The 23,477-nt window shown below is 44.7% G+C and overlaps 1 protein-coding gene across 5 annotated transcripts in view; it reads left to right on the forward strand.

The window, feature by feature from the left end:
• Positions 1-23,477, forward strand: part of LOC120947704 (longitudinals lacking protein, isoforms F/I/K/T-like) — a 94,165-nt gene that overhangs the window by 26,077 nt on the left and 44,611 nt on the right. For 2 of the 5 annotated variants that reach the window (XM_049605682.1, XM_049605683.1), the window contains exons 1-6: positions 1,298-1,510; positions 7,655-7,911; positions 8,034-8,321; positions 8,420-8,573; positions 9,333-9,956; positions 10,116-10,205. In XM_049605682.1, coding sequence (XP_049461639.1) covers positions 7,738-7,911; positions 8,034-8,321; positions 8,420-8,573; positions 9,333-9,956; positions 10,116-10,205 — 1,330 coding nt within the window. In that variant the 5' untranslated portion in view covers positions 1,298-1,510; positions 7,655-7,737. Of the gene's footprint in view, positions 1-1,293; positions 1,511-1,534; positions 1,857-7,654; positions 7,912-8,033; positions 8,322-8,419; positions 8,574-9,332; positions 9,957-10,115; positions 10,206-23,477 lie in introns of those variants that run through there. The other 3 variants (XM_040363294.2, XM_040363296.2, XM_040363295.2) reach the window with 3 other exon arrangements.

Raw genomic sequence — 23,477 nt, forward strand, 5'->3', positions numbered from 1 at the left:
GGAAACGACAGGATCTCTCTTCGCTCTTGCAGCAAAGAGGTTGCCCGCCGCTCCCATGCATGATGGCTGGCGCGTCCCCATGATATTCCAAAATGGCGTGGAAACGTTAAAGTAGTGTGTTGTGTACCCTTTTTGACGCAAACAACACAGAGCGAGCGAAGGGCAACGGGAGGAGGGCGGCAAGTGTGTGTGTGTGTAGTGTGTCGGGGGTCGGTAGTGTATACGCGTGGGTCAATGTATGCGCGACTTGACTTGCGATCGCCCTTTTTTTTTGCTTCCTTCCTTCCTCGCACCACATTTTCAATCATACTTGTGCTGCGTGCGTAAGAAGCATACTGGAGGAGGGGGGGGGGGGAGTTGTAGGGTGGGGGGGTCTTTTATTTGCCAGTTAGAAACGCCTCGCACACTTTGGGTACGCGCGCGTGCACAGAGCAGCGCTTTATGGGGCTGCTTTTGGCTGTGTATGAGTGCGGTGGTGTAGTATATTGTCAAGCAGCATCGATGGATAGGCCAAGGCAAGGCGAGAGCGAAACACACGCGCTTTTCTGCCTTTTTCCGGCGATATTCTGACGACGGCGGCGGCAGGCCTGTGTGCTTTACCCGCGTCATCACACCACCACACCACACCCGACGAGGAAAGTGACAGGCTTTTTTTCTTGAATCACTTGTGTGTGTGTGTGTGCTGCAGCGTGTGCTTTTCATAACGCTCCTTCCTGTGTGTGCGTGCGTGCTTTTCGTGATCGCATGTGTTCTAAGATGTGGTTTTTCCTACCTTCGCTTTGGTCGCGTTAGCACGAAATTCGTTTGCGTTTCCCCCTCCACTCCTCCCCGTCACTTCCACCTCACCCCTCACGACTGGATCGTGTGTGTCGGTCGAGGTCGCGTCGAATCCATTTTCACGTGCCGCCTGCTTGCTGCTGCTCTCGGTGTGGCGTAGTAGTTAGAGTGGCATAGGTTTTGCAGAATGTGTAGATGTGGCGAGGGGAAAGAAATGCGTTAGTAAGGCCCAAGCATCATCATCATCGTCATCGTCATCGTCAAGTAGGCGGCAGTGCTGTTTTGTTCGTGTGTGTGTGTGTGCGAGACGCGTTTTGCTGTATGCTCACGCTCGCACGCGCGTTCTCTCTCTTTCGCGGCATATTTCTGCTGCATCTCGCTCTGTCCACATGCGCCATCTTTTTCTTACCACCGTGGTGCTAGCATCCCGCCGGCGCTGTGCTGGTGTGCGTGCAGCCCTTCTGGGAGAGCGGAGAGAGCGCTCGTTAGAGCCTGTTGGGCTTGGGGCCCCTTTTGTGTGGTGTTCGCGCGAGCGGCAGGTTCAGTTGCCATCGGCGCGTCCATGAAATCGTGTCGCTTGGTTCGTGGTTGCGGCCTCGAAAGCGGCGTGTTGTGAAGTGCGGCGCACATCAGCCTAAAGGGAAGAAAAACGGAAAAAGAAAAGGAAAAGCGCACAACAATCTTCTTTCTCTCTCTCCCTTCCACACCTATCCGTGCTGCTGTGTACACTAAGGTAAACCCCGAGCCCGACACCACAGCAGTGGTGTGTTTGTGTGAACGTGTGTGTGTGTGTGCAAGCGCGCCCGTGCGCCCGTGTACGTGATTGTGTATGTAAGCTAGCGAGCAGCGCTGTAGATTATATTTGCAAGCAGAGAGCGAGAGTAGTAGTGTTGTGTGCCAAACCACACGACACCACACACATGATATTGTATTATTGGAGTAAGCAGCAGCAGCAGCAGCGGGCCCAGTAGTACAGTGTTTGATGGAAGCGCGCAGCAACCCCAAGCGCGATCGTATGCGATACCTTAACGTGTGAGGGGTAAAACAGAGCCTTTTCCTCCACCATCGCGTTCTGTGTGGTGTGTATTTGCGTGTGTGTGCGCGGTGTGTAGTTCTGCAATACTTTTGGTGTTGATGAATTTTTCAATCGTTTGTTGCGCTTTTTGCCGCTTTTTTAATTATGTGTTCTTGTAATGGTGCAGCTGCAGTTGTTGTTGATGTTCTCGGGCGCGCTTCGGGAAGAAGTATTCTTCTCTTGATCAGCTTTTCATGAGCAAAATAGTGCGTTTGGCGTGTGGGGTGCGTTTGAGGAGGGTGTGCTTCTTCAGGTCAACTCACGTCTAAAGCAAACAGATCTTCTACACACAAGTAGTAGAAGTAAATGACGGTAGCGTGCGATATGGTCAGCTTTTACTCAACCATGTTTAGAAAGGGCGCTCTGTGTGTGTAATATGTTCTCGCTAGTGCTTATGGTGTGACAGCCATATTTGTTCAGCACACACAACGCCGCTCGCAAAACAATGTCACCACGGATTATAATGTGTGGAGCAACATTTTGATGCAACTAGGGATAGAAGGATCTAGAACAAAAGTGCCCCTATGGTGTGTGTGTATGTGTGTGAGTGACTGCGTGTGTGTGAATTCCCGTGTCTTCCCACAGGGCACTCTCACAGGGATTGTGGTATGTCCACGGAATAAGCATGTGTGTGGCGGAGTTGATCATGGGAAAAATGGGAAAGAGTGTGTGCGTGCGTGATATTTAGTAGTTAGCGTTAGACGCTTACACCAAGAACTCTGCAGAGCAAAATGTGATTCTGACTGATCATGGTGCTGCCATTTCCTCCTGCCACAAACATTCGCACTTTCACTCAATTCTTTGCCGCATCTTTTTCATGCTGAGATGGTGATAGAAGAGCGCCGTTGAATGCTTAAGGAAACGACAGCAGGCGGGTGATGCTAAGAGACACTACCATGTCTCTTCATGGATGTGTGAGCCGTTGAAGTGAACGAGCGCGCATTTGCCTGTGTACTACGTGTGTTTGTGTGTGTGTGTGTGAATGTGTTTGCATTTAAAGCTAACCTCGTCGTCGACGTCGGAAAAATATGGCAGCAGTAGCACTTGTGTGTGTTTGTGCTGCTGCGGGAGCGAAATCGAATGGGCAATATGACACCCCATGTTCACGTCTCCCTCTCAGAAAGCCAACCCTCTTAGAAGTAGTTTGCTCTAAACCACCTCCTTCCCCCTGTGCATAAGTCTCCAACCCAACATACACAGCGCCGTCGATCTGACTAAAGCTGAATGCGATTGTGTGTGTGTTTCTGTGTGTGTGTGACACACAAAACGCGCCCGCTCCGTGTGGTGAGGGGGTGACTGTGACTGAAGAATAGGGCAGATTTAAGAATGATTGGGCCAAAGAGAGGGAAAGCATTGGGAGAGGTGCGTGTGTGTGTGTGTGTGTGCGCGCACGAGAGAAAGAGAGAGTGTGTGTTGCTGATGATGATGATGATGAACGAAGGCGATCGCCGCCGCCACGGTCGTCGCCTCCGGTGGTGTGTGTTGTGTCGCTGCCGCTGCTGCTGTTGCTGTGTGTGCGCGCGCGCTTGTGTCGTGCGTTCTCGCTCTCTCTCTCTCTCTCTCTTGGTTACTATTCCCACTTGCGCGCTTGTCGTGTTTGTGTGTGATTGCTTCTCTGGTCGCCCTGCGACGGTCGACCCACACGGCCTACGTACTTTTTCGAAGAACGACGATGCTGCTGCTGCTGTTGTTCTGGTCCTCTGGTAGTGGTGGGGCCCTCCGAAACAAACAACTCTCGGCTCAGCGCGCTCCATGGCTCGAGAGTGGGATCGATCGCTCGCTCGCTCCGTCTCTTTCATTTGCTCTCGTTCTGTCTCTGTTCCGTGCCTTGCCGTCTGAAAATAAGGCGCTGCAAAGGGAGGAATAGCGGCCATCGCATGAAATACTTAGGAGCAGCACCCTGCTCCTGGAGCACATACACGGACGCGGTAGATGGGATCAATGGGGGGGATGGGTCGAAGAAGAGAGGAATTTGCGCGCGCGTGTGTGTAGAGTTCTGTTTGTTTTTGGGATCGTATGTCGCGCTTTAGGGGGGAAACACTTTGAGTGGGTCTGAGATATTCAGCCCAGAAAAAAAGGGGCAATATGCGGTGTTGTTCTAAGCGAAGCATTTCCGTTAAAGAGCGCTTGTAGAAAGGCATTTGAAATTAATGTTGTTTGCTCCTGCCTTAAAGCTCTTATTAGTAATGGTCTTTAGTTGGAAAAATATTCGCAACATACAACGTCGAATTTTGGCTTGAAGCATTTAAATCGAACTAACTAGAACTTTCAATCTAGCTCTATACATTCAAGTCTTCTTACACGATCTATTTCATCATCAACCAACAATGATCAGGAAATGAGTCATAATCCGGCCAAGGATTTGATCAACCATTTTCCTCCGTTTTAACACAGCTGCCTCTGTAGGCGTCGTCTGGTGCAAAAACAAAAAAAAACGTCGAGAAATCACGATCAATATCATCTCGCTTTCACATTCTCTTTCTTCGCTTTGCTAGAACAAAGTGTGGGGTGGCCCCCGAGCACGTTTTCCATTTTTCTTCCGTCCCGTTCGTTCCCGCTCAGCATGTGGGATGTTTCGTGTGCGAGCGAATAGTTGGAAAAGGGAACGGGAAAGCGCGTCACACCACCACCACCACAAAGCCCTACCCAGGCCCAGGGAAGAAGAAGGGTGAACACTAACATCTGTTCGTGTGTGTATGTGTGGAAAAAGTAACACACTAACACGCGCGCTCCTCTTCTCCATTTTCTTCCCACTCTGGCCGGTCGTGGCCAACACTGGCTCTTGACGGGCTGCTGTGCATCACATCGTTCCCGCTTATCGTCTTTTTCCGCTGTGGTGTGTGCCGCGTCGTTTCTCAATCTGGGTCGCCATTTTCTCTTTACTTTCTGTGGTGGGTTTTTCCCCCGTCTCTCACTCTCTCTCCCTCACTCTAACGCGCTCACGTTAAGGTTAAGATTTGTACGCGGTGTGTAGTGCTTTTGTGCGTTCTTTCCCCCTTCCTAGGCCGTAAATGCTGTGGGGGGTCCCCGCCAGTGCAGTGCAGGGCACATGGCCGTTTGCAGGAAATCTGTCGGATCAGCCCATACCCGGAGAAGAGTAGTGTACGAGAGAATTTTGCGAAGCAGTCGGGTGGAGAAAGCGAACGTTTTCGATGGTTAACTTTCGTCCCACACACACACACAGCCCTTTTCACTTCTTTCCATTTTTGCGCGCCCTTCCGTTTTCCACAAAACTGACCAGAATCGTATTTGTAGATCATACGCTGCACTGCACATACGCCTTTTGCGCATTGGTGTGTGGACCCTTTTTCGTTGGGCAAGAATAAGAACGAGTGGTATGGAGCCCGTCCCTCGATCGTAAAGCGCATTTCATTCTCTGAGCTTGTGTGTGTGTGTCTGTGTGCAGTAGTAGTACCAACACACATAGGTGGGTTTTTCCTTTCTTTTTCGATTAGATGTGTGGCAAGAACACACACACAACGAATGGGAAAGACCCAGTAGATCCAGTTCCATGTTGTTCTAGTTAGAAAAAAAACGTATTAGCCTTTTTACCGATCACCGATTTCTTCACCGTCGTCTTTGTGCGTGCGTTTGTTTTATGCCTTACACAGCAGCGCTTGCTTTTATCGATCGATTACATATTTTAGCAGCAGCGACCAAACCCCCCAAACTCACAACGATAAGGGAGAGCGTCCTCTGAGCGCGCCACACTGGGTTTATTTCACAAGAATGTCGAAATGGTTGTAGAAGCCGAAGCCCATGCGTACGTGTTTGTGTAAGGTTCGTCGCCACACACCATCTTTGTGATTTCTTGGTCGCGTCATTATCCAAGGGTCGGGTTTTCCTTTCGACAAATTTGTGAGGAAAGTGTTTCGTCGCAATTAAATTACTTTATTGTAATAATAGACAGAATAACAGTTCGTTAAAGCTTTGGCTGGGGGTGGAAACACACCATGAAAGCAAATGAGCTTATGAGCTTTTTCCACAATCGACACAACGCACACCACGTGATCATCATTCGCTCTTCTAATCTATGCTGTGAGAGTTTCTGCGCATTCGATTACCTGAATTGGTGAAATAACTATTTAAAACTAGTTTGGTGGGAAGGGGTGTGTGTTATGTGCTAAAAACAAATGCCCACATACGCATTTATTGTACAATTTTAATAGATTTTCCATCCTGGTGGGCACTGTTTTCCCATCCAGCAGCAAAAACAAAAAACGCACAAGAAGTGTTGTATTCTCTTCAGTAAAAATCTATTTGCGTGTCCGCTGCTGTCGCGTCATGGCTATTTCTTCCTTCCTTTGTGTGTTCTGTGCGAACCATGGGGGAAGGCCACGATCGACGACGGACGACCACAACAAAACACAACCCCCCCTACCCAGAGGGCGAGGGGGAAGGAGGGGGGGGTCTACTAAAATGTGCCTGCGCCATGCGTCCATGCTAATGAACTCCGCTCGCACCCGCTTCTCCTCGCCCCCCCATCATACACCCCTTTCTCTCGACCCCGTGTGCGCACGTATCATCGGCTGGCTGGCTGGCTGGCTGGCTGGTTTGGATCAAATACCTTTATGTGGGTCACAAGTAAATATTTTTAAGCTTTCATTTCACGCACACACAAAAACACACACACACACACTGGCGCGCGCGCGAGAACGTGGAAGCGCGAAAGGAAATAATGAGGCAGAGAAAGATCGCGCGAGACGCAAAAAGAGAGTGAATTGGACTTCGTTTTTTTTTTGCTTTTGCTGTGGTTCGAGCGGCATACGTCATCGTTTATCGAACACACACGAACTCATGTTTTTTTTTGTCCCCAACCATGATGGGCATGGGAGTGTGTGTGTGGAGATGATTTAAGCTAAAAAGGGTAATTTTTTTTGAGTCCGCTTCGGATGATTAATCTATGCTCAATGTGTTTATTTTTTCGTTTTCTTCACTTAAGCACCCTTTGAGGGACCTGTTTTTTTGTTGTAAAGTTTGTAAACTGCACACTTACACACCATACAGGCGCGCGCATACTTAAATGAGCTTAAATTTTGGACAGCGAAACGTTTTTTTTTACACTCTTCTTCCAAATATGCTCGCGCAAGGAACGGTTGCGTGTGCTGGCGAAGAGAAGGTGGTGGCAGGCCGCTACCTATACATATATGTACAGAGGAAAATGAGGTTGATGAGAAGAAGGTGGGCGAGGGTGTGCTGCAGAAGTGTTTCGGTTTCCACTTTGCCCATATCTTCGTGCAGTGTGCCCAAAATCCCTCCCCGAACTCGGCAACGGCGGCGTGTACGCGTCTCGTCATCGCTTTCCTTATTAAAATTTGGCGTGCTTGAGAGAGCGGGGGCTTTTTGTGCGATCATTCTCGTCCCTGGGTCGGTCTGATCATTAGCCTCGATTCCCTTTTTCCGCCAATTGTTGTCCCTCCGGGGCCAGTGTCAGTTAAAAATCTCGAACCGGGGGCAACTTCGACCGTTCTTTCTTTCAACCCCCTACGGACGACTGAGTGACAAATAAATTGCGTATTTTCCCCCCCATCACGAGATATGTGAACGGTTGAATTGATGTGCTGTGGGTTTTTAGAGGCAAACATTAATTTTCATATCGTTTGCAATTGCTGCTCGCAGATTGATCGTGTGAGAAGCTTTTTTTGTGGTAAAGAGAGGCAACAACATTTTAACGAGCGGATATATTTGCGATGGGTATAGAGAGTTTTTTTTATGTTTAGAAATTATATTCGATCTCCCATCATTAAAAAAGTACGTCATTGTAAACTTTTCTTCTTCTTCCCATCTTTTCTCCCATTACAGAACCGACACGCATAAACAAGACAAACAAAATCTACACAACATAAAACAAACACACAGTCCACGGTCGAAGGAAGGCTCACACCATGGACGATGATCAGCAGTTCTGTCTTCGATGGAACAATCACCAGAGTACGCTCATCTCGGTGTTCGACACACTGCTGGAGAATGGTACACTGGTCGATTGTACGTTGGCGGCCGAGGGAAAATTGCTGAAGGCACACAAAGTCGTTCTGTCGGCATGCAGTCCCTACTTTGCGGTAAGTGCTGTGGCTTCTACCCCCTACCGAATCGCGCCAAAAGTGCGTTTCAGCAGTATGTGACGTTTGGAATCTTATGTATCGTTATTCTTCTTATTCCATTGCGAACTGCATCTCTGCAGACCATACTCTCCCAGCAGTACGACAAGCATCCGATCTTCATACTCAAAGATGTGAAATTTCAAGAACTGCGCGCCATGATGGACTACATGTACCGTGGCGAGGTGAACATCTCCCAGGACCAGCTGGCCGCCCTGCTGAAGGCGGCCGAGTCGCTGCAGATCAAGGGTCTGTCCGACAACCGCAGCAGCTCGTCGTCCGGGACCGCCGCAGCAGGAGGCGGCGTGCACCAGAAGCAAAGCGATGCACCCGCCGCAAAAACTCTACAGCCTCCCGTACCTGCCAGCAAGGTAAGTGTTTTCGGGAGGAGGACGCGTTGTGGACTCCCAAAATCAGTCGAGATATTGATACATGTTCGCTTGTGTCTTGTTTTTGTTGTACCATGTAGGCATCAGGTCTGACGATCGAGAACAAACGGTCCCTCAAGTCCGAGTTGCTCGAGTCCGATGTGTCCGGTTCGCGAGAAGGTTCAACTAGTCCCACGTCGCGAAAGCGTAAAAAAGTTCGCCGACGAAGCGTAGATACGAACAACCTACTAATAGGTAAGCATATACATCTAATACCTACAGTGACAATCCCATCCCCACCACCCATCCCCAACCATTCGGAATTTCATTAGCAGCATTCGATCCCGGTTTCAGCGACAATCTTTTCTTCTTAACACATGTGCGCGAGGCCCTATATCTAATCTATAGAATTATGACTGATCGATCACGCACGCGGAACAATCTACCACGAAAGGTGTATTGTAATGTGTGTGTGTGTGTGTTCAGCTCAGTTCAGCGATAGGAGGCTTTGCAACATTTCGATATGTTCCGCACCACGCCATCAAAACGTCGAAAAGTAGAAGCTAAAGATTATTAGTATCGTGCCAAAGCGTGTTTATACGGTCGTTATCAGAACGGCCTATTTTTCCTGCTTCTTTGATTGTGTTTTGTTGCGGCTTTTTATTGTTGAGGAAATGTTTCACAAGAATGTGGCGAAATCGTAGCGAAATATCAAAACCTCATGCAGCAGTTTCTGCAGAAAGGGGTGACCTGTTCGCTTTTCTTGTTGCTTTTCATTCGTTAATAAGAAATAGATTAACCAACCGTTTCTTTGGAGATTTGTAGTTTTCCGTTAATATTTGTCACGGTAAAAAAATGCTCGATATTTTTATTCCATCCTTACCGAATTCATTCCTGCCCTAGATATAATTAACGAATTTTTCCTCCTTCCACCTGCGTAAAATGTTTTTGCGTAAAACGAATTTAATCGCTTCAACTCTTTTTCGCCCCCTCTCTCTCGTGTCTTATTTGCAGATAATCATGACCAGCATTCAAATTCCTCATCACATTCAATGCACACCGCTGGTGGCGCTAACGTGGCTGCAGCCGTAGCCGCCGCCGGCGCTCCAGCCGCCAACGTCGCCTCGTCTCTTTCCTCAGCATCATCCACGGCCGCTGCTGGCAGCAACACCAGCGCTAACGTGCTGTCCGTTGCCGCCGTGGCCGCTGCCGCCGTTCTCAAAAAGACTGAAACCGTTCAACAGGCAGCCGCGGAAACACTGAAGCTACAGAAGCAGCAGGCTGCCGCGGCTGCGGCTGCCGCCGCCGCACAGTCTTCTGACGACGAGGAACGATGCGGACCGGGCAGTGTGGCCACCGGCACCGAGCACGACGACGGTAACGATCTTTCGGACAATGAGCACGATGGCGACGGCGGTTCTTCGGTCAAGTCTGGCTCGCGGCACCACCACCTTCGGGATGGTAGCCGACGCGGCAAAACGTCCACCTCGTCGATGGGCGAAATGATGATCGAACCGAAAAGCGAGTACGAAGACGTGCAGGACGAGAATGTGGAGGATTTGACAATGGACGATGAAGATCTAATGGACGAACTGGACCAGGCCGGACCGAGCCACGGTGGCGATGTATCTAGTCAAGGTAGCGTATTTGTTTGCTTGCTATTACACGGAGAGAAGGATGCTAATGTATTTGTTTTTTTTTTTGTATTTCTTTTATACTTTACGATCATTGTGATGGCGTGTATGTCGTCCTGCTGCGATGACGGATGTTTGAATCGCATTCAACCTCTCCCCCCAGGGTTTGCACAATGGCCGATGGAACGTGAGCAAAACGAAGCGTTTATTGCCGCTCAGGACGCTGTTGGTGGACAACATCGAGACGCACAAGGTAAGCGAGCGTTTCTAATTTTTCAAATTTGGTCAAGACTTGCGAAGCATAAAACGTAACGCTATCCTTTCCTTTGTTTCCGTCCGTGGATAATTTATATGCAAGAGAGAACGCACTTAGACGACTTAGTTCAATCCCCGTATCGTGTTGTAACGGGTGAATAAGATCGAGAAAGATTAAAATAATAGTAGCTTATTTAATACATCTGCATCTCATTGTTGTAGCGCTAGTAATTGAAGGCATTGAAGCTATTTAATGAATGCAAATTAAAAAAATGAAAAGTAATTTCACAGATAATTTAAAGCTATATTCCCATTCGATTATCTGTCCTCTCTCGCAAATGGATAGTGTGTTTTATGGATCGTATTTCTTTCCAAAACGAAAGACAGAAAAAAAACATTGTAAATTTGTTACCTCTTTCTCTATCTCTCATAGTTTGTTTGTTTGGTTTTTTTGTAATTATTATTACTATTGCAAAATTGATCCTTTTTTTTTAAATTAAACATTAAGGTATAATCACAATACAACACAAGCAAAAATAGACAAAAGAGCAATTAAAAAAAGAAAAAAACTATAAATCTTTCCCTACAATTAATATTAATTAACCTTTAATATCTTCTTTACCTCATTGCTTATCCATGATAAAATGATGCAAAAAAACATTAATCCTTTTCCGTCAATTAACACACTGGAACACAACACCCCACGTTCCTCTCCCTAGCAGCTCTCCCCGCTACACGCAACTTTGCCATGTGTGTATGAGTGCGTGTGTTAAAAGTAAACTAAAATGCAACGCCAAGTAGCCCCAAGTAGTAGTAAGCAAGAGAGAGAGAATATCATTAGCGTTTTGCACCCGTGTGGGCAATTATGGTATGAAGAAGCGTGCGGCATATCGTTAGCCAAACGTCGATTTATTTTATTTCATGCAGTTAGTTAGCTTGTGGATGATCATCACCGTTGTCATTATGAAAATAAGGTGTAGGTACTCGCCAGAGCTGCCCCTGGCGGGTGGGGTGACCCTTTCGCAACTAGCAACAAGTGTGTGACACAGTCCGAATTTAAATGTCGTGTGTGGGGGGTGGATCGAGCAAGAAAATGTACTTTTTACGACAGCGATGGTTCTCTCCGCTGATGATCATGATTACGCTTCGAGCACAAAGTACTCAGTTCCTCCCTCCCTCCCTCCCCAAAGTACTCACAAAGTCCCTCAGTTCCTCCCTCCCATGTTGGGTGTGGAATGGTTGAAAGGTGGGTGGGGCGAGATTCGCATTGATGCTGAAGGAGGTGTAGCGTCTGTAAAATGCGTGCGTCATCATCGCTTTCTACACAAAGAGTCTCGGACGATGATGGTTTTCTTAGTTAGCAGCATGTCCTTTGCCGCGCGTAATGGACTTGTTTAATGTCCACCCACGGGTTTTCCATTTCTGCGATGCAGCGTTTTTGTTGTTAATTTAGCATTGGGCTATTTACGGTGGTCGGTGTTGCGCACGCCTGCCTGGATTATTGTAAACGGTGTATGTGCACGGTGCTAGTTTTCCTCGGCCAGTTTACAAGCCAGTGCGCTAAAACACATGTTACAACATGCTGTAAATTGTTGAGATACGATAATGTTATTATTTGCTGATGCAAAACACGAGTCAGTCAAGATGGCATTTTTTTCTCTTTTTGATTGTGTGTGTGTGTACGTGTACGTTGCCTCGGATAGAAAGACAAGATTTCAGCGCGCTCGCCGACAGGAGGAGAGACGATCGCGGTGCATCGGCACGGAACGATCCGGAGAAGTAAATGATCGGTGCTAATAACCTTCACCAAAGTTAAGTTAAAGTCATCCGGCACACACACTCACGCGCGCTTGAACGCGTACACACTTGCCCGAAGACATATAAAAATACAGCACGTTGCATTATTGCACTGAGTTGCAATGGACATAAAAAAAAATCGCGTGTATGTCCACCACTCCTCATTCGCGTCCTTCCGACGCTCTTGCTATCTCTCTCTCCCTCTCTCAGGACAGCCGTTTTTGGGAAGAGAGAGGTTTGAGCACTCTAAAACATGTCGGATTGTGTGTGTTTCCTTTTTTTTGTATCTGCACCATGCCATGCAATCGTCGCACTTCTTTGTTCGCTGTATTTATTGCTCCTCCTCGGCGTGGGCGAAAGGAGTTAAATAAAAAAGCATCACCAAACGCAATGCCATTCCAACGAGGGTAAACCTCCCCCCCCCCCGCCCCTGCCCCTGGCGCTTGCTGAGCTGTGGCCGGCCTCCTCTAACCCGCCTTTTCCTCATGGTATATTTGTTATAAAGTGACATTTACACGGACCGTTCACCACCACTTCCCTTGATTTGCGTTTCCGCCGCGTTGCCCACCTTTGCAGTGCTCACGGTCGGTAGAGGCTCTTGGTAGATTCGTTTGCCTTGATGCTGTTTTTTTTTGTCCTCTGCTCCCCTGCATTGTATTGTAAATCCATACACGTCCGACCGTGCGCGTCCGTGTGTCCTCCGATGATGACCACCAGCATCTCATCACAGCGCACATTCTTGCCTGCCCTCCCTCCAGGAGTGGTGGGGTGGTTAGCTTTGCGTTTTTGGGATCGCAACCGATCATCGTGTAACGGCCGGGGCTTGGTGTGGTTAATTCTTAAATAAGAAGAGTATGAAAAAAGCTCTCTGGAAAAAAGTAACTCTGGTAGGGGCTGTGCGCGCACACCGTACGCGCGATCGCACGCCACGAACTGGCCTTATTGTGAAATACTATTTATTGTTATTACACACCCATTTGAGGGGAGTGAGGGGTTAGGGTGGTATGATAGGGTCTTTTGATGAGCATGAAAGAACTGCAGGGTTTAATATGCACAGACCAGGCTCTGGTTTGTTTGTGTGTTGTGTCCTTTCTGGATGTTGTTGTTTTTTTCCTCTCTTACCGTAGTTTGATTCGTTGCAGTGCAACGTTAATCTCCCTTACAATACCATATTTTGACGCGTGATCATATTCTGCACGAGTGTACAACTGCGTTTTTACAACACTTCGAGTGTTGCTGTTGTGTTTGCCAACGAGTTTCCTTTTGGGGATATTTCCGTTCCCGTTTTACCTGGCTCTCCCCGGGCATTACGATGCATTGGCACATTGATGATGATAGAACATGTTAAGGTTTGGAAGCAGAGTTTCTCTGACCTTTTGGATGTCCCTGCATTAAGTATTATTCCAGAGTTTAGGGTTGTTTCTATTTTGTTTTTCAGTGGGATGGAATGAGTGGGTTAGGTTAGGTGTTAGGTGGGTGTATCAACTTGTCGCAATGAAAATGACTTGACGTTTTTGATTGCCTAGACATCCTTTTTTGTTTTGCAATACACATCCACTTGTTGCTTTTTGCTGTTAAAGTTAAACGAGAAAATAGCTAACTCTCTCGACTAAACAGCTAACTAGTCTGTTTCCACGGATGCTAATGACTCTCTCTCTCTCTCTTGCTTCTACTTGATTGTTCCGGCGATCTTTCAAAAGAAACAAAATCATAATCAGTAGAGTTCATAATGAATGTTTATTTTTTGTTTTGTTTACGGCTTAACTGAAAATCTATACCTCAAACATGTAATTGAATTTCTTAGCTTTGATTCCAATACACACGTATGCTGTGTAAATTAATTTAATTTTTTGTTTTTGGTTTTGTGATCGAACAATTAATATCTATTTGGTGATTGTGTAGTGTTGTGTAACTTCTCCCCCTCTTCCCTGTGTTTGCAACATATCGTTATGCGTAGTACTACACTTGTTATTAGCTATATATATATATATATACATATCTTTAGTTCACTTAGGCAATAGGTATACTTAAGTTTGTTGAAATGCATTAGTTTGGTAATCAAGTAATTGTGTTTTGTGAAGGATTTTACCCTCCCCTCTCTTTCTCTCTATCTCTCTTTCCAAATCTGTGTTTGCCTTTTTCCTTTCTCCCACACCCTCCTGTACCTTCCATTTATGTCCATATCATGTGTTTTTTCTCATATGCTTTCCACATTTATATTTCCTTTATTTTTTCACCACTGTGAAATCTATCTTATCCAATATTCTAATCCTCTCTGTTGCATATCTTTTGCAAGAATCAACAAGCACACACATACACAAACACACCCCATTTCCATTTTACCTTCGATTGATCCGTTTTTTGTTTTGCTCTTTATTTGCTTTCTTTAATATTGCTTTACTTTACTGTTAAGACACAAATCTAAACCAACCGTACTAGTGCTAGCTTTTACACCAAAGCCTATCTTTTGTGGGTGTGTGTGTGTGTAGCGCGTGGTGGTGAGTGGGGCTTGCTATTATTTTGTTTTTGGTAAAGTCTGACGAGATCACTAAATGCTGCTCGGCCTGTGTTGATGCAATCTTGTTGTATTCACGTTATGCGCGCTTTTTAATGTATTTTTTTTTTCTTTGTTCTGGTGGTGGTGGTGGTGTTGAATGCGAGTTTTGGGTCGTGTTATCTATTGATGAAAACTATTTTTTTGCGCGCGTTCGTAACGATTTAACCATCTCTACGTTTCGGCACCTTTTGTGGTGTGCAGTATATAAGAAGAAGAACGATAAATCCTTTATCACTCTAGGCAATGACAATGTATGTTAACTGCGATTGTGTGTCAATGCAGTTCGTATCAACAGGGCCTCACAGTTCAGATGCGTTAAAACTGAGGCGGATAAAGCGCCGAAACATAGAAGAATGTACGAGAGCGCGCTTGTATCTTGATTCCACGTGCTCTGCTGCATATTTCATCCATTGGCTTTCCACCCACTCTTATCGGCTCTTCGCAAATCTTCTCCTCATGCTATTCCTCTCTCGTACTGTCGTTGTAGTTGTATACTTGTCCTTGGGACGGCTGTAATACAAACTAGCTCATAGCATAGAAGAGTACATGGTACCACACAAACACTAGTATGCAACATTGTGTTTTGTTCAACTATCGTGTAGTAGGGATAAGTTGTAACGGTGAGATAATATGATAGTTTAGCAATGATTGAGTGTCGAAGAAATGCACAAATAATTTATTTTTTCATTTAAAAAAACAAAGCTCCTTTACCTGAACCACTATCGTTTTCCATCCTTTCCTATAGCCCATTTCCATTTCTAAACCTAGCCTTTCCCTCTATTTTACTCCAAAACCTTTTTTCTGCTCACTTAGTGTAGGTTTTAGTTTGTTAGTTCCTTTTGCAAACAAAAACACTTTGATTCATTATTTAGCACTTTTTAATTTACTTTTTTTCTGTAGTTTACACTATTGCTGCATGTTTATGTTTTGATTTTTTCTCAATTCATGTTGGTTTTGAATATATTTTTTTCCCCATACACAAAAAGGGCAGAGGGAGAACGACAATGGTTTTGTCTGGTCGATTATTATGTCCCTTTCGTTGGTTACGACGCCATATGCCAAATGCTTGTTGTTCGCTCTATTGTTTCTGTTGAAGTAATTGGTAGTAAACATGAATATGTTTCTATTTGGCGGCGGCTTTCCATATACCATTTGTACTATCCCCTCATCCTTACCCGTCGCACCGTTTTTATAAGTTCAAAGTTTAATTTTTATGTACTCGCTAGACAAGCGATACTTCATGGTGGATTTGCTCATCTCGTGGGCTTGCCCCGAGTTGTGCAGCATTTTTCTTATGCAAAGTTGCGCTATTCCGCACAAAAGGTACGGCGTCCGGAATACAGTAAAGCGACAACAGTGGTTTGCCAAGAGAGTCTACACTCTGTTTTGGTGTATGAAGTGTGAAAGACTTTTCCGAAACTGTTCAATTTTAGTATGAAAATTGACGATCGGATCATTGATTAAAAGAATATGTTTTAAATTTCTCACACTTTTTAAAATGGGGTAAAATACCGCGGACCAGAGTTGGTAGTAATTAGTTCTCCCGTAGTTCTGAAGTCTGAAGCGTGGATGGATTGATCATTGTGGTTTTGGCGATTTTCGAACATGTTTCTTCGTGAGTTTTCTGCCGTTTCGCTCGTTTTCTTTCCGCTCTTGTTGGTTGTCTTGCTGTCGTTCGTCGTCGTGCTGAAAATGATGGTGGTGTAGTATTAGTAATGTGTACCGGCTTCGGCCATGCATATCCTGTCAAATCAGTCAAAATCCGGTCGCGTTTTTTGTTCGATCTGTCCTGGTGCTGCGCGCGGTTAACCGGTTATTCCTTTAACGCGAAACGATCGTTGTCGTTTTTTTTCGTTCGTTTTCTGTTTTACACGCGATTTTTTGTTGTTGTTCATTTCGGCTGTCGATCATAAAATTCCGCGATCGCGCAAACGTACTCATGTTTTTTTTGTCAAGCCCCCTTCGCGTACTCTACTCCTCCTCGTTCGTCGCGCTATCCGTGTCTAAATATCATGCAAATGATTTTTCTCATTTGCCTGTCGCTTATATTCCCTTCCGAATACAATACGCGTCTGTCCTACTTGACCGCGAATCATGTACAAGTGTGTGATGGTGTAAAGTTCTGTCAAGACGCGTACGTTGCGTGTGTGCAGTTTTTGTGTGTGTGTGTTACAAAGTGTATCTGTGTGTATCTGCAGAGTGAATACGTGTGTTGTTTGCGCCTTAAAGTGTTTCGCTAAAGTGCATACTCGGTAGTGTTAGTGGATGATGTTCATTTATGTGTGCTGCTGTTGTGTCGCTTGTTGGAGGTGAAAAGAAGTGCAATTTGGGCAGGGGTCATTCACCTCTCTGCTTGTATGGAGCGTCCAGATCATCATTCATCATCGTCCTGCGTATATGCGGCCATAAGTGCAGCTGGCTTCACCTGTGGTCCCTGTGGTTGTTTTTGTAGCTGCAAATCGGAATCGAGTACGGTTTGCAGTGAGGTAATTGTCAGGGACCACAGCAGCGCAGGGAGGAGGATTGCTCGCTCTTTGTGTTGAGAGCAGCAGCTGCAACACAGAGGGGGGAATATGTTCGTGTAGCAATAAGGTAAGGTTTGGACTGAATTGAAGGTCGTGGTCGTGCTGAATTAAAGGGAAAAGAGGACTATTCTCTACAACAAATTCTTTATTCTTTATTTAAAGTAATACTTGCAAAAGAGTTATCAAATTCCCAACAAGATCCATCAGGATTTATAATGTTGTAGGTTTTAAATTAGTGGACACATGTTCACATGCGTTTATTTGAGGCAAACGTGACGTTTTGAGCGAGCTTCAAACATTTTTCCATTCTACGTCGCCCAAAGAATAATCCTCTTTCACTTTTTCGGAAAAAAATCCTTTTCCGTAGTCATTTGGCTAGCACACGACTTTCTATTTTTCGTCCCAGGTAAAACATACACAACACATTTCCCATTCTGTGCTTTCCTCACAAAAACCCTGTCGGTGGAGTTAAAAAGCGGTCACCGTTATTGTAAGGTAGAACAAACACGTTCGGAACTAACCAGGTAAGTATAGTTCCTAATGCAATCGTATCGTTGCTTGGGAAAGTTGTGTTAGTTTTAAGTAAGTTTATGATCATCATTTTGTTTATTTACCTAAATGATAACCACCATTGAATCCTTACCTCTTCCCAATTCCACAATCATCCGACCCACGTTCCTTTCCTGTTGCTTCCTGTCTGTGTAATCCCTTGACTTGGACCTTGGAAATTGGACATAACTTAAATTTCGAATTAAAAACGTTCACACACCAATATGCAAGACATAGACATGAATGACTTGAGGAGAGTTAGGTGACGGAGGGACACAAAAAGGAGTTTATACTAACTTACGATAGATAATGAAAACGTTGGAAAAAGTATTAAAAAATAGAACATTGTTTTGTTACGATTCTGTCCATTGAATTATATGTTGGAACCAAATTTAACGTTTTGATTTTCGTACAATTAGTAGAGAATCATTGCAGATTCAATCAACTATCAAGAGCAATTACTATTGCAGATAAGCGAACTCTGATAGTAATTTATCTTCATCTGGGCATTGAAAAGACATAGTTTTTATACCATTTGCATTGGTAACACATGGTTTAAGCATTTTTGACTTAATCCACATCCACATTGTTCACTTTGCAATTTCCTAATTCATTTTACGAGACATTCGGATAGAAAGACTTCACAAGACAGACTAAAATATTCACGATTAGCAAGACTTTGGAGTGAGGGACATGAATGAATGTGACCATCATCGTATTGTCGGCGTAGCGTTTCCTAAACTTACGGCGTTGAAGTTATCTAGTTGGATTTAGGTTCGAAAGAACTGGGTTTTAATATACATATTCCTCACAAGTCAAGCATCATAAATCTTAAATAAGGAATGAAGAGATATGTAAGTATATATAATGCGCCGGTTAATTAATGGAACAATCCACGCCCATCGTTATTCTTCGACACACTTGGCTTGCATAATTTCAGCAGCAAACAACATTTGTGATGCAATGTAATGTGTTTGTAAGCGGAATTTAAAGCCATCCAGCTTTAGATTTAAATTATTTCTTTCAAGGTGATTCAGTTTAGTTTTTGTTAAGTTAGGCACACATTTCAATTGGTGGTTTTTCCAAAATCTGTATGAAGCGTTGGAAATGTGTCACACTAAACCCCCAGCCTGTGATATTTGTTGGGTTGAAGTATAAACACATTTTATCCTTTTGAATGTTCAATGCTATAAAATGGGCGTTTGTGGTATACATAAATCCACGTCAATTTATGAGTCGATCGTGTGCAGATGCCAACTTCTTGTGGCAATTTATTAAGATTGAAATCCTTTAGTGCTAGTGGTGGTGATATTTTTCCCGACGTGCTCATTATTGCCTAGCACTACTGTCCGCGATGGGGTGTAGGCTCCTATAGATTGTTGGACGTTTTCTCGTGTGCAAATGAGGTAATTTACTTTCCTGCGGGTATAGAGTACGATCGTGCCTTTGACGCGGGAATGCAAAGTCGCGGTAATTGAAAAGAGTTTTAACTTTTTAAAACTATGACTGTTTTGGTCGTAAATTGTGTTTCCATTAATGTCATCATGTATGCAAATATGCATTCGCATTTTGCGCAACGAAAAAAGGGTTGGTTACACTCATCTAATTGGTTTGTGTGTGTGTGGCCGGACATTGAATGAAAGTACCGATTCAACCTCAATAATAAACTACCCTTAAATATTTGCGCTTGCCTGGCTTTTCGTTGAACATCTAATGAAGATGAATAGAGAGGTGTGCCCGCGTGCGCAAGTGTAATTTGAGAAACCGCGATGCGCGAGGACCTCCTCCTGTGTTCATTGCTCGAACGAAATCTAAATTTATTGATCATTATAGAGAGAAAATCGCTAGCGTTTGTTAGCCGATGATGCGTACGATATGATATGATCGTGCTATAGACGAGCAAAGCTGTACGGGGATCATTTGCGTAATAGTGCAGTGGTTTTATGCATGTACGCCAACTGTGTGCTACATTATTTGCAAACGATTATTATTTCAAGCGCTTCTAGCATAGCAATAGCTACACACTAAGGCTTACAAAATGCAAAGATTTAAAGCGTCGTTACTAAACGCACAGCTTAGACAGTTTTAAGCTTAGTTAGGAGTCTCGTTTAGGGGAAAAATATTATCACAGTAGCACTTAGTGTGGTGCACGTGAGCATCAGTAGATGGAATCATAATAATTGCAAGATTTCATCGTTTGTTTGCTGTTTGAATATTTGATTGCTAAATGTGTCTTCAGAATAGCGGTTAGTATGGAAGGGGGGAAAACAAATGCTTAAATAAATCGTTCCCTTTATAAAGTTACAAGCAAACCAGTACACAATTGCATTTGTTAAAAATAGTTTGATGATGTAAGGTAATATCACATATTGAAAGCGCTTCCAATCTCGATTTATCAATCTTTTGATGGACTAATGTTTTCTCGTATGATCGTTGTTACATTCTGTCTACCTTCGTTGTTGTAATTGAACCTTGTGCCATGGCCCCTTAACGAGTTCATCAAAAACCGTCAGTCGTTCGTCCTAATTGTTTCGTTGTCGTTATATCGTTACCGTTGCGATTGTGTTACTTCATATCCCTCATATTGTCACGTAAAAATTTAGTTTTATTATCCGTCTAATTGCACATCAGCTATCAATTATAGCGTTATCCTCAATAGCGCTCAGTAAAAGAAAGCAAGTGAGAGTTCGTACGCTCCTCAAAATTGTTGCTGTTCCGCTCTATCGCTTAAATTTACTCTGATGGTCATCATATCTCGTGAATGTGTTGTGTGTTTCGTTGAAGAATTTATGCTTCACGTCATGCTTTTTTAGGGCTTTGGAATTGTGTGAATTGTTTACCTATTATTAGGATGATATTCTCATCTCCCTCGTTTCACCACCACATTACCTTTTTTTTGTTTGTTACGCTTCTTTCCCATTATACCATTCCCTGAGTTATGTTTGAGTCGAAGGTTTTCTTGTTTGCATAATTTTATCTGTGGAAAACATCTTCCATCATGGATTTGCAATGCTAGGTTCTGTTAGATTGGATAGTTTGCAAATGATACGGCCAGCAGTATCTTCTTGTTTTTGGTGTATACCTTCATGTTTTAGAAGGCGTGTTACTATTCTGGTTTAAAAAATTATCAGAATATCTATTCATCTGAATTCTCTCCAAGAATTCTCCTCATGTATCGTTCATTTTTAACCTCCTTACTTACTATGAGATATAGTTTTTTTTAACATTTTACCAGAATCCTACCAAAAGTACCTTGTACACGGATTTTTCTAGCCCTATCATGTGACAATGTGTGGCAATGGTTCGTTCCCTGTTACATGACCCCCTATTCGTAATTGTCCTTAAATAGCGGTCTATATCTCTATTCCGTCTGTACGACCTTCTTCTCTCTTTCCTCTCCACGCCCGGGAATCGATTGCACGCGAAATCCGTGTCGATGGTTTTCTACTTTCAGCGCTACAAATTGCCAGGCCTTCGGCAAAACCATCCTGCTCGGGATCCATGTCCCATGTCACCGCCATCATCAATCCCAGTACCTCCTCGTCCTCCTTCTCCTCGTCCTGCATTATGTCGCCCGATGACTGTGGATTTAGTGACGTTTGTCCGCGCACTAGCACGCGTCGTCTACTAAATGCGACACTGCGGGCGGCGGCAGCCGTAGCAGCAGCATCAGCCGCTGCGTCCGCTACAAAAAACAGCACCAGCAGCAACGTTTTGCCGTGCTCACCAGCAGCAACAACAGCACTTTCATCAGCATCAGATTCATTCAAGGCTACCTGCTGTAGTAGCGGCGACAATGCGATGTGTACGGAAAACAATAGCACTATTGCTGCTAGTATCTGCGGAAGCAACAACAGCAGCAACGCTGGTTGTGGTGGCGCTGAAAATAGCTTCAATTGTGAGGCGACCGTCACAGCGACAGCATCGAAAACTATTGCAGCTGCGGCTGCGTCTGCGTCCTCCTCCGCGTTCAAATGTCCTCGGTGTCCGCGTGCGTACGGACTGTCGTACACGCTTGAGCGACACATGAAGTACGAGTGCGGCGTGGCTAAGCAGTTTGGCTGCTTCAAATGCGGCAAGCGCTTCTCGCGCAAGGACATCCTTAAAGCGCACATATCAAATACGCGATTACATTGTGCTGCTGCAGCCGTCGCCGCCGCCTCTGTAGCAGCTTCTGCTGCTCCCTCAAACGCCACAACCAGCGTCGTTGCTACTGATGATGATGGTGAATATCATCGTAAAAAAGAAGACAGTTAGTGGATGGAGCGCATTTTCTTCTTCGGCCTATTACGGTGTCGTCTGTTGCTACGCGAGGAATTGCGCGGTGCTGCAGTAGCATTGGTTGTTGGTGCGGTGCAGTTTAGGTTTAAGAGGTCGTCTAATCATTCCATGGTCGTCAGGTTCGTCTTTTGCTGTAAAGCAAACGGCACCTTTTTATGTACAGTAAAATGCTGAGACACCCAGCAGGGGAGAGAGGAGTGTTGTTTTTGGGTTATGTTTCTTACACTGTAAAGCAAATATGCAGCAAGTACACTTGTTGAATTTTGTAACAACAAAAAAACGGTAATGAATAAAAATAAAATGATGTTGAAACTAATAGTATGATGACTTTTATTTCAATGCAGCTATACATACGGGCTTAAACTGCGCATGATAATGATATCTGAAATTATATTTAAATCATTCTATACACTGTACGAGGGGGGCAAAAAATCGGCGAAAAATTATACTGTTGCGTGTGTACAAAGAGCGATCTCGGATAAATGTATGTGTAACCATGAAAATAGGAAAAGAGCATATCATTAAGGACCTTCTACAATAGTGTGTGTAAAGTTAATCGTGGGATGATGGTGTATAATGCTTAAGAAAACATCTGTAACTGTTGCATCTTTTGGTTTAATATTTACGAGCACTCACAAGTAATCTCACACCCCACCTTCCTTTTTTCCGGGCGGATGGCAACGGATGGAATATCATTTCGGATAAATAAGATTAGAATTCCCATTTCTATATGTGTCTCCCCCCCCCCCCCCCCCCCCACTCTATTTCTCCTTTCTCCTTACGTTTTCCTAGATCAACGCGAATTTTAATGAATATGTTTGGTTTTTATTCATGTTTAATTTGCTACTCTTTTGTTGTTGTTGTTATTGGTGACTTTTCTCCTTTCTCATAATTTGCACACTCGCTGTTCTCTCACTTCCTATGTTTATTTAATTATTCCTATGATTTTTTTTATCTCTCTCAAGGACGTAGTACGTACCTTCTGGGTGTTTGTGTTTCTATTAGAAAGTTGCTAATTCTGTTCGCTAAACACACACCACACACACACACACTCGTCGTGGTGTGATGGTGATGTGTGATGCAAACGGACAGACACGAAAGTGAGAGATAGAGAAAGTTTTGAGAATTGGAAGCATAAAATGTTTTATTTTCAGTTAAAATCTCTGTCCCCCGCGAGAGCCGTTAGTCGGCGACGGGGTGTATAAACATTGCAATTCCAATAACACAACACATAACCGTCAATTCAAACCAATTCCCCCCAAACGCGAGCGATATATAGTTTGCTGATTCCTTGGCCATTATGGGGCACGTTTTATTTTCTCGATTTTTCTTCGATAGATGCAGTGGCAGGCATGATGCTGTCCGCGTTCAACCGCCATCATCATCATGATCGGTCCGATTCCGACGAGCCTATTGCAATGGCCGCCGCTGCCGCCGCCCCGTCCGAGATGCTGTTGCTATCGTTGTCCACCTCGCCGTCCTTGGTGCAGCAGGAGCAGCACCAACCGGAACATCCGCCCTCACAACAGCATTCCCTATCGTCGTCCGTAGCTTTCGATGG

Source organism: Anopheles coluzzii, chromosome 2 (genome assembly GCF_943734685.1).
Source record: "Anopheles coluzzii chromosome 2, AcolN3, whole genome shotgun sequence".
In the NCBI taxonomy this organism is placed as follows: domain Eukaryota; kingdom Metazoa; phylum Arthropoda; class Insecta; order Diptera; family Culicidae; genus Anopheles; species Anopheles coluzzii.